The sequence below is a fragment of the Electrophorus electricus genome, chromosome 13, assembly GCF_041902795.1.
Source record: "Electrophorus electricus isolate QZ-2024a chromosome 13, ASM4190279v1, whole genome shotgun sequence".
Lineage (NCBI taxonomy): Eukaryota > Metazoa > Chordata > Actinopteri > Gymnotiformes > Gymnotidae > Electrophorus > Electrophorus electricus.
This window is the reverse complement of record NC_137509.1, coordinates 930,001-942,500: the sequence shown is the minus strand read 5'-3', so window position 1 is coordinate 942,500 and position 12,500 is coordinate 930,001. Positions and strand designations below refer to the sequence as shown.

Here is a 12,500-nt window from a genome sequence, read left to right as displayed (position 1 = left end):
GTAGGGGAGTGTATATGGATGAGTGTGTGTGTGTGTGTGTGCACGTGTATGGGTATATGTATGGATGAGTGCGGGTAAGTGAGTGACTGAGTGTGTGTGTAAGTGTGTGTGTGTGTATGGTAGGGGGTTTTACATCATGAAAAAAAGGCATTACTGCAATCAAGGTCATCGCAGTGAGTGGATTCCTCCCCAATGTGTCAGAAGACGATCAGAATAATAAATAGAAGACTGCGCGTGTGTGTGCGTGTGTGTGTGTGCGCGTGTGTGTGTGTGTGTGTGTGTGTGTTTGTACCAGCAACTCTGGTTAGCAGTGCTGTGGTGATGTTGCGGACATTGGGCCTCACTCGAAAGGTTACTGCAGGACCCAGAACCCTGGAGGACAGAGACAGAGAGAGACAGAGAGAGACACAGAGAGACACAGAGAGACAGAGGGAGGGCAAAATATCAGAACAGAATGTCTATGTGCCTGGCATGATTCAGAATTCTATTATTTAACTAAGCAAATAAATCTAAAAGCCAGTTGGCAGCGTGCAGACCACTGACAGGAGGAAAGCTCTGGACTGTATTCTGTTATGTGCTATACTGTTTATAAACCCACTATGTCATGGACTCTGGACTGTGTTTTGTTAAGTACTCCACTGTTTAGACACCCACTGTGTCCTGGATTCTGGACCATGTTCTGTTAAGTACTCTACTCTTTAGCAAGCCCACTGTGTCCTGGACTCTGGACTGTGTTCTGTTAAATGCTCTACTCTTTAGCAAGCCCACTGTGTCCTGGACTCTGGACTGTGTTCTGGTACATGTTTTACACTCTAGCAAACCCACCATGTCCTGGAGGCTGCTTCTGTCTACACTCACATTCCCTGTTTTTTCTAAACTCTATAACTTTAAAGATAAACCATGTTCTGCATCTTGCTGCCTTAGCATCTCTACTGCTCAACATGAATCACCAACTCTCCAGACTTCTCTGTCCTGCCCCAGCTCGAGGAATGAACTCCCCCTGGCTGTCCATACAACTGAGACACTGGATGTCTTCAAACAAAGACTGAAGACTCACTTCTTCACTGATTCACTAAGCACTGAAACATGCATTTAAAAACATTTTATTGTCCTCTTTCCACTCTAGCCTGGGATTTAGTCTGATAGTATTCTATATACCGATACTACTGGATTCTAAATAATGATGATAGCATAGTATATACTGATAGCATTCTAAATACTGATAGTATAGTATATACTGATAGCATTCTAAATACTGATAGTATAGTATATACTGATAGCATTCTAAATACTGATAGTATAGTATATACTGATAGCATTCTAAATACTGATAGTATAGTATATACTGATAGCATTCTAAATACTGATAGTATAGTATATACTGATAGCATTCTAAATACTGATAGTACAGTATATACTGATAGCATTCTAAATACTGATAGTATAGTATATACTGATAGCATTCTAAATACTGATAGTATAGTATATACTGATAGCATTCTAAATACTGATAGTATAGTATATACTGATAGCATTCTAAGTACTGACAGTATAGCATATACTGATAGTTTTCTAAATACTGATAGCGTAGTATATACTGATAGTATTCGAAATACTCATAGCATAGTATATACTGATAATATTCTATATACTGATAGTATAGTATATACTGATAGTTTTCTAAATACTGATAGTATAGCATATACTGATAGTATTCTTAATACTGATAGCGTAGTATATACTGATAGTATTCTAAATGCTCATAGCATAGTATATACTGATAATATTCTAAGTACTGATAGTATAGCATATACTGATAGTATTCTAAATACTGATAGTATAGTATATACTAATAGTATTCTAAATACTGATAGTATAGTATATACTGATAGTATTCTAAATAATGATAGTATAGCATATACTGATATTATTCTAAATACTGTTAGCATATTATATACTAATATATACTACCCCACACACCAAACAAACCCACACACCACACCTACCAAACACACCAAAAAAAAACACACACCAAAGAAACCCCACACACCACACCTACCAAACACACCCCACACACCACACCTACCAACCAAACACACCAAACCAACTCAGCAGCTGACCTAGACATGCTAGAAATGACAGGACTGACAGGGTCCTGGTTCCTGGGGCCTGACTAAGACAAAGCCAATGGACAGTATGAAGCTTCTCACTCCCTGTGGCTGGAGCACAGCACAGTCTTTCACCTTTATGGCCTATGAGACGTCATGAGAGCAGAGAGCACAGGGTAAGAGACACAAGCCAATCAGACCCAAGCAGCCTCAAGCAGAACCAATCAGAACCAAGCAGAACAAAGCATACTCAAGCAGAACCAATCAGAACCAATCCAACAGTGCTGAGAGATAGAACAGTGAGAAATGGATAGAAGGTGGGAGAGTTACAGAGAGAGAGACAAAAAGGAGGAGAGATGGAGAGAATAAAGAGACAGAACTACATGGCGAGCAAAAGAAACAGAGAGCAAAAAAGAGAAAATGAATCTGTCACCAAAGAAAATCCTATTCACACATCTGCAGGAGGTGGGAGTGATTCAGGCATAACCTTTCACACACACACACACACACACACACACACACACACACACACACACACACACACACACACACACTTTCACACACACACTCTCTCTCTCACTCACACACACACACACTCTCTCTCTCTCACACACACACACACACTCCCACACACATATCCATGCACACTTTTTTTTTATAAGAGAAACACTTTTTACCAAAAATAAGTTTACACTTGTACTACATTTGAGCTTTGCCTCACAACAACTCCCACACTCGCATGCTTAAACACCTAATTAAATACCTTTTAAATACCTTAATACCTACATTACCACTATGCTCACACCAGTAATCTGAAGTATCTCTCCCTCTCACACACACACACACTGCAGTGAAAGTGCACTCTGCTTGGGTTGGGTCTCTCCAGGGGCTGTTGATGAATGTAGAATGAAAAACACTTTCAGAAGCACATGAACAGAGTGCCACTGCCTAGCACTGCCATCAGCGGAGATGACCTACTGAACCCCACAAATGTCACCATGACTGTAGAGACAGAGAGCGCGGGAGAGAGAGAAAAGAGGCAGATGACAGGAGAGAGAGAGAGAAAAGAGGCAGATGACAGGAGAGAGAGAGAGAAAAGAGGAAGATGACAGGAGGGAGAGAGAGAAAAGAGGAAGATGACAGGAGAGAGAGAGAGAAAAGAGGCAGATGACAGGAGAGAGAGAGAAAAGAGGAAGATGCTGAGGCAGACAGAGAGGCAGAGAGTGGTGGTGTTACTGGAATGAGCTGCAGCCCTTGACCCTTGACCTCACCCTAAAAATGTGCAAGTTAAATTTCTACTTTACCCTGATGACCTGGTGCTGTTTCGGTTGCAGTTGCAGGTGTGACACCTCCAGTGTGCCGGCCTGTCTGACCCCACTAAGCGCTAACACACAGCAGCCCTAGACAGCACCGCTGACCACTCAGTAACCCGCGCAGCACACAACGCAAAACAAAAAAACAAAAACACTAACAAACTACCCAAATCACAATGCTTAGGGCCATCTGACCACCACAGGAGGCATCAGAGAAAACCTCTATCACATACAGACTGAGGACATTCAGTATTCAGAATCATCTGTAGATTTAAAACTATACACGTCAGTATTCAGTATTCAGAATCATCTGTAGATTTAAAACTATACACGTCCGTATTCAGTATTCAGAATCATCAATAGATTTAAAACTATACACGTCCGTATTCAGTATTCAGAATCATCTACAGATTTAAAACTATACACGTCAGTATTTAGTATTCAGAATCATCTAGATTTAAAACTATACCTGTCAGTATTCAGTATTCAGAATCATCTACAGATTTAAAACTATACACTTCAGTATTCAGAATCATCTGTAGATTCAAAACTATACACGTCCATATTCAGAATCATCTGTAGATTTAAAACTATACACGTCCATATTCAGTATTCAGAATCATCAGTAGATTTATAACAATAAATGTCAGTTTTCAAAATTATTTAAAGATTATTACCGATTATTATTAAATGCAGTTTGTGCTTGGAGTGGGCGGGGTTTGCACTTGTGGTGGGCAGAGTTTGCCAAAGCAGCAGGTCTCAGTTATCTGCTATTCACACTTGGTAGTTATTTGATTTGTAGTTATTTCTCTGCATTAAGCCCAGAACCACAATATCTAACCCTGATATTCATATTTTGGGCAATGTAAAACAAACACACACACACACACACACACACACACACACAAAACCAAAACAACTACTGTGCTTTTCGCCCACACTCAAAGCTTACGGCTTTCAGAGGCTGTGGGTGGTGTGGACCTTTCCTTCCATCCAGACAGCTCTCATTTCTTCATATGGCCTGTCTGCACATTAATATCAAGGTCTGGCACAGAGCAGTGATGTACAGGACATGATTTGATCCACTGGAATCATGAATGGCATTACAAACCAACCATGGAGTCAGAGCTGGACACTAGCTTATGCTCTGAGGCTGAGTCGTATTCTGGAAACTGTCCCTGGAAAATGTCCCCAACATAATCTGATACTCTTCACTACCTCACCTTCATCAGAATGTAAACACTAAAGTCAGTGGATCTGAAACCATGGTATTTTATGTACATGAAACAATTGCATTAGTAGTGAACACCCAGTTACACACATACACACACAGTGTCTGCAGCCTGCATCTCTAGACCCGGTACAGTCCAGCAGAACTGAAACGGCAGGTGTTGTTTAAATATTGATGCCAAATAATAACTTAATATCTTAATCTCTAACTTAATATCTTAATATGTGATAGGTGTGATTATTAAATGTTACTATATTCAGTGCAAAACAACTATGGTTTGCAACATTGTGGTCTGAGTATTAATTTTACTAATGACATCTGTCTAGTAGACCTTCTGGGCCAGCTGGAAATGAGCAGACTAGGGGCAATGGGCGTGCTCTCTGGACAGTTGTTTAACAAAAGGCAGGTAATGTCTGGTTGTTTTGTGTTTGTAAATATAAATGTGTATATAAGTTTAAATTGTATTTAAAAAGGTTTGCATAGGGTTGTATTACCAAGTTCAGGTCCAGTACAGCATGATGCCAGACCTTTAGTCCCAATAGAGGCCAGTAAACACTGCCAAGGGACACACAGGCTGCAGGACACAGCACACACAGGCTGCACGACACAGCACACACAGGCTGCACGACACAGCATACACAGGCTGCAGGACACAGCACACACAGGCTGCAGGACCCAGCACACACAGGCTGCAGGACAGCACACACAGGCTGCACGACACAGCACACACAGGCTGCACGACACAGCACACACAGGCTGCAGAACACAGCACACACAGGCTGCAGGACACAGCACACACAGGCTGCACGACACAGCACACACAGGCTGCACGACACAGCACACACAGGCTGCAGGACACAGCACACACAGGCTGCAGGACACAGCACACACAGGCTGCACGACACAGCACACACAGGCTGCAGGACACAGCACACACAGGCTGCACGACACAGCACACACAGGCTGCACGACACAGCACACACAGGCTGCACGACACAGCATACACAGGCTGCAGGACACAGCACACACAGGCTGCAGGACAGCACACACAGGCTGCAGGACACAGCACACACAGGCTGCACGACACAGCACAGACAGGCTGCACGACACAGCACACACAGGCTGCACGACACAGCATACACAGGCTGCAGGACACAGCACACACAGGCTGCAGGACACAGCACACACAGGCTGCAGGACCCAGCACACACAGGCTGCAGGACCCAGCACACACAGGCTGCAGGACACAGCACACACAGGCTGCACGACACAGCACACACAGGCTGCAGGACACAGCACACACAGGCTGCACGACCCAGCACACACAGGCTGCAGGACACAGCACACACAGGCTGCAGGACACAGCACACACAGGCTGCACGACACAGCACACACAGGCTGCACGACACCACACACAGGCTGCAGGACACAGCACACACAGGCTGCAGGACACAGCACACACAGGCTGCAGGACAGCACACACAGGCTGCAGGACACAGCACACACAGGCTGCAGGACACAGCACACACAGGCTGCACGACACAGCACACACAGGCTGCACGACACAGCACACACAGGCTGCAGGACACAGCACACACAGGCTGCAGGACACAGCACACACAGGCTGCACGACACAGCACACACAGGCTGCACGACACAGCACACACAGGCTGCACGACACAGCATACACAGGCTGCAGGACACAGCACAGACAGGCTGCAGGACCCAGCACACACAGGCTGCAGGACTGTGGCCTTGTCAGCCATCTGATTTTCACATTACAATAGAGTGCAGTGGGGATTAAGACTGTAAACTGTGTGGAGCATATTAGTCACTGACAGAGAGGATGTGGTGGAGCTAAAGTGACCCCAAGTGTGTAGATAAAACAACATTCCTGATGCTCTTAACACCAATCTAGAACCTGAGTGTCCGAGATTTGATACAGTGAATTTCTTGCAACTCAAATAATATAAACAGATCTGTCATGAAACATGTTGCTTTGCCCTGATTTAGTGCATATTCCTGTCTCGTTGGATTAGTGTGAATTGGACTGAACTTCCACAGACATTTCCATCGAGTCCCTGGTCCCTGACTGCTTCAGTTCTCGTCGACAGTTTTCCCAGCTCCCAAAATAGTCAAAATAAAAGCCCTTAATAACTACTGCTGACACAAAGCTAACAAAACCCTCTGGAAACAGCCACAGAGGTACCACAAGGGTATGTGCTTGGTTTTTTAATATAAAAACAGGTGTACCACAAGGGTATGTGTTTGGTCCTTTAATATAATGTCAATGCTTACTCATATTCAAAACAATTTTAAAAATTCTGGAATAAAATAAAGTTCTGTATGAATAAACATTCTTCTTCTTCTTCTTCTTCTTCTTCTTCTTCTTATTATTATTATTATTATTATTGTTGTTGTTGTTGTTGTTGTTGTTAAAGCAACATGTCAATATGATGTCCTGTCCTCTCTAGACCAGTAGTTCCCAAAGATCAAAAGTTCTGACCAGCAGTTTTTTCTGGTTCTGGATCACTGGTTTAAAGAAACACAACCCAGATAGACTCAATCCTTATAAACTCCAGGTAGACTCAATTCTTATAAACTCCAGGTAGACTCAATCCTTATAAACTCCAGGTAGACTCAATCCTTATAAACTCCAGATAGACTCAACCCTTATAAACTCCAGATAGACTCAATCCTTATAAACTCCAGGTAGACTCAATCCTTATAAACTCCAGATAGACTCAACCCTTATAAACTCCAGATAGACTCAATCCTTATAAACTCCAGGTAGACTCAATCCTTATAAACTCCAGGTAGACTCAATCCTTCTAAACTCCAGATAGACTCAATCCTTATAAACTCCAGATAGACTCAACCCTGGCCCAGGTTTCAACACTGTATCTTTTGAAGGCCAGTGATGCGCAGTTTGTGCTATCATTTAATTTCTGGACAGCACACATTAATTCACACTTCAGTTAAAATCCAAAATTAATATAAATGACATTTAATTACAAGCTACTTCACACTTCTCCACTACAGACTCTGTATTTTATTTACACATTTATAACTACATAGAATACAAACTGTATATACTGTGTAAATGTGTACATCATATAGGCAAAATCTATGCAGATATTGATCTGCAATTATAATTGTAATTCTGTGAACAGCATCAAACATTTCAGAGCTGACTGGCACACATACAGGCATGTAAACATGAACCTGACAGTCACTATGAGAAGATAAACTTATATTTCCACTTGACAGTTCCCATGCACTTCCTCAGAAAGCTGAGATGTTTTTGCAGACACAGCTCAGGACGTTTAGAGATCCCCATAGCCTGTCTGCATTTGATGATGATGATGATGATGATGGTGATGATGGTGAAGCACTGATGGGGCTGCATGAGTCAATGTTTGGACTGAACTCAACTGGTGTTAACACACTGACAGACACTCAGATATTGGTCAGTCTGTCTGTCTGTGCACCATCATACAAACTTAAAGAACAGACCTAAAGAAAAGGAAAAAAAAGAAAAACACACACGCACACACACACACACACACACACACACCATCATGTTGAGTAGTCTGTCAACAGCAGCTTTCTGAAATACAGACAATGCGAAACCAAAATGAGTTCATCTGGCAGAAATGTGATCATAGGATTTTATATGGACAACGTCCCTAGAAACACTAGACACTAACATATAACCTTTAACCTTAACTAACCTATAACCTTCCACACAGGTTTGAAATCATGAGATTATGTAACAATTACTGCCCCTATGTGCACCTCCAGCTTTGAGCTCATTTTTGAATGATTTGTACTTGTTTACTTTATCACTAGTTAGCTGAAGTTGTACACAAAGCACAATGACCATTCAGGATTCAAATTGAAGCAGACACTTGGGACAAGACACCCATTCATATCCAGGCTTATTTTTCCATCATTTAGGTCCCATTTGAGCTCATCTAATACAGAAGAAAATGTAAAAAAAAAAAAAAAAAAAAAAAAAAAAAGCCTTTGATTTTTTGGGTGTATAATGTGTCTATTGATGCTGGAGATTCAGTTTCACTCATGCGCTACATTTCCTAATTCACCAGGGTCTTGTCTAATAAATTGAACAATTTTGAGCATATACATAATATGACTAGGTAGCTACACAGTTTTTTCCACTAGGTGTCCTAGACATCTCCAAAGTGTCCAAAAACTCTCCAAATGCACACAAAGTCATCAGTCACTATACATGAAGTTTGTATGCTTCTTTTTGCTAAAACATCACAGTAAGTTACTTTAGTAAGTTCCACAACAATATTAGCTTCAAAGCATCATTGTTATTAGGGGAAAATACTGTAGCTAATAGTGTAAATTCTGGGGGAAATACTGTAAATGCTGTAATACTGTAAAGAAATAGTATACTCTCTCATTTATATTTGTAGCAGGATTATGAATTTTTCCACCAGTGAATGGAAACATCCAGTGATTTGCCATGCAAACATTGAAGGTAGTCCATGCTAGCAGCACCCAAACAACTCCACATAAACTTTAGCTAAAATAAGCCTCTTCCTTTCCATGATGTCCAAAAGTATTGGTGATCAAATCATTCTTATGGATGTACGAGTTTCTCCAAATAGTGTCACACCCATGCACAACGTTATCTGCTAACAACACTGAAGCACTGGTTGACAGTGCACAGACTTTTAAACATTAAAGGGAGAACTAAATAAGGCAAGTGAGGGGTCTACATTTTCGTCTAAGCCTCCTTTATTTGATAAAACAGCTGCCAATCACGCCGCTTGCCCTGGAAACAATTGGCAGGTAAATGATAGTCACCCCCTCCTCTTCTCCCTTCATACATTAGTGAGAATTGCTGTCACTTCAAGACAATGGTGCTGCAATGACCAATAGAAATCAATAGAAAATAGAAAAGAGGGGTCTAATGCTCTATTCAGGAGGTCTGGTCTAATGCTCTATTCAGGAGGTCTGGTCTAATGCTCTATTCAGGAGGTCTGGTCTAATGCTCTATTCAGGAGCAGTTTTGTGTTGGCAATGTGCATTTTGGGGTAACTGAAGGCTGCGTATTTTGTGTTTAGTTATGAAGGAACCGAACATGTTTTTACGCAAAGAAGTGAGCACGCAATTAAACACTCTGTATACATTTAAACATGTCACGCAGTTGCTTTGATGGTAATTCAATTTTCTATGACAAAATTTGAAGTTATCTTATACTGGAAGCATATTTTAAAAGGCAATTTAAAAGCACTGGCACAATTGTTAGAAATTTACCAGAAAAACACGGTGTATTCAGTGTCGGATTTCTGGCGAACAGATGCATGTAGACAGTTGAAGATCGGTAAGCAGGTACTTGTATTAGTCCTAAGAAATGTTATGTTGATAAATGTACTGTACTTTAAGAATATTTGTTGCTATCAAGTGATTTATTTGAGTATGTCAGTTTGGGCCTGTCGGCGATCTCACTAGGGGGTGTTGAATTATGCATGTCAGTAATCAGCATTTCTTGGCTCATGGTGCCTCTGTAGCTAACCTGGTAGAGCATATAGCACCAGGTGCTGACAAAATCAAGACCATGGGGTCAGTTGCCACACACTACAAGTACTGAGAAACATCTGTCAGTCACTCTGGTTAGAACGTCTAAATTATGTGGGTGTTCAGCTAGATTGAATAATCATTTGAAATATAGCTTCTACACATCACGCAGGTTAGTGGAGAATAGGCTCATCCTCCATTTCAGACCCTCTGACATCTTCATATTGATAAACAGGTGAGAAAATTAATCACAAGCTATCAGTCCAAGGACAAAGAGTTTTCTTTCATTAGTACACTAATCACTCCACTACTTTGTGGACCAAATGCCCACACACGTCACAAGGTTCTGAAGTTTCTTTGTGTAAAAATTGCTAAATTACAGAAAGAGGATATAAGGTAATAGGAAGAGGGTATATGGTAAAGAGTATATGAGTAAAGGGTACAGGGTGGAGGGTATATGAGCAAAGGGTGCAGGGTGGAGGGTATATGAGTGAAGGGTACAGGGTGGAGGGTATATGAGTAAAGGGTACAGGGTGGAGGGTATATGAGTAAAGGGTGCAGGGTGGAGGGTATATGAGTGAAGGGTACAGGGTGGAGGGTATATGAGTGAAGGGTACAGGGTGGAGGGTATATGAGTGAAGGGTACAGGGTGTAGGGTATAATGGTGTAGGGTACAGGGTGGAGGGTATATGAGTGAAGGATACAGGGTGGAGGGTATATGAGTGAAGGGTACAGGGTGTAGGGTATATGAGTAAAGGGTAGAGGGTGGAGGGTATAATGGTGTAGGGTACAGGGTGGAGGGTATATGAGTAAAGGGTAGAGGGTGGAGGGTATATGAGTAAAGGGTGCAGGGTGGAGGGTATATGAGTGTAGGGTACAGGGTGGAGGGTATAATGGTGTAGGGTACAGGGTGGAGGGTATATGAGTAAAGGGTAGAGGGTGGAGGGTATAATGGTGTAGGGTACAGGGTGGAGGGTATATGAGTAAAGGGTAGAGGGTGGAGGGTATAATGGTGTAGGGTACAGGGTGGAGGGTATATGAGTAAAGGGTAGAGGGTGGAGGGTATAATGGTGTAGGGTACAGGGTGGAGGGTATATGAGTAAAGGGTAGAGGGTGGAGGGTATAATGGTGTAGGGTACAGGGTGGAGGGTATATGAGTAAAGGGTAGAGGGTGGAGGGTATATGAGTGTAGGGTACAGGGTGTAGGGTATAATGGTGTAGGGTACAGGGTGGAGGGTATAATGGTGTAGGGTACAGGGTGGAGGGTATATGAGTGAAGGGTATATGGTAAAGAGTATATGAGTGAAGGGTACAGGGTGGAGGGTATATGAGTAAAGGGTACAGGGTGGAGGGTATATGAGTAAAGGGTACAGGGTGGAGGGTATATGAGTAAAGGGTACAGGGTGGAGGGTATATGAGTGAAGGGTAGAGGGTGGAGGGTATATGAGTAAAGGGTACAGGGTGGAGGGTATATGAGTAAAGGGTACAGGGTGGAGGGTATATGAGTGTAGGGTACAGGGTGGAGGGTATATGAGTGAAGGGTACAGGGTGGAGGGTATATGAGTAAAGGGTACAGGGTGGAGGGTATATGAGTGTAGGGTACAGGGTGGAGGGTATATGAGTGAAGGGTACAGGGTGGAGGGTATATGAGTGTAGGGTACAGGGTGGAGGGTATATGAGTGTAGGGTACAGGGTGGAGGGTATATGAGTAAAGGGTACAGGGTGGAGGGTATATGAGTGTAGGGTACAGGGTGGAGGGTATATGAGTAAAGGGTACAGGGTGGAGGGTATATGAGTGAAGGGTACAGGGTGGAGGGTATATGAGTAAAGGGTAGAGGGTGGAGGGTATATGAGTAAAGGGTACAGGGTGGAGGGTATATGAGTGTAGGGTACAGGGTGGAGGGTATATGAGTAAAGGGTAGAGGGTGGAGGGTATATGAGTGAAGGGTACAGGGTGGAGGGTATATGAGTAAAGGGTAGAGGGTGGAGGGTATATGAGTGTAGGGTACAGGGTGGAGGGTATATGAGTGTAGGGTACAGGGTGGAGGGTATATGAGTGTAGGGTATATGGTAAAGAGTATATGAGTAAAGGGTACAGGGTGGAGGGTATATGAGTAAAGGGTAGAGGGTGGAGGGTATATGAGTGTAGGGTACAGGGTGGAGGGTATATGAGTAAAGGGTAGAGGGTGGAGGGTATATGAGTGTAGGGTACAGGGTGGAGGGTATATGAGTAAAGGGTAGAGGGTGGAGGGTATATGAGTAAAGGGTAGAGGGTGGAGGGTATATGAGTGTAGG

The 12,500-nt window shown here is 42.8% G+C and overlaps 1 protein-coding gene across 1 annotated transcript in view; it reads right to left on the bottom strand.

Moving 5' to 3' along the window:
- The window catches only part of ptprn2 (protein tyrosine phosphatase receptor type N2), a 227,339-nt gene that overhangs the window by 150,346 nt on the left and 64,493 nt on the right, over positions 1–12,500 (bottom strand). Inside the window, exon 11 of the mRNA XM_035519848.2 lies at positions 293–372. Coding sequence (XP_035375741.1) covers positions 293–372 — 80 coding nt within the window. The remainder of the gene's footprint in view (positions 1–292; positions 373–12,500) is intronic.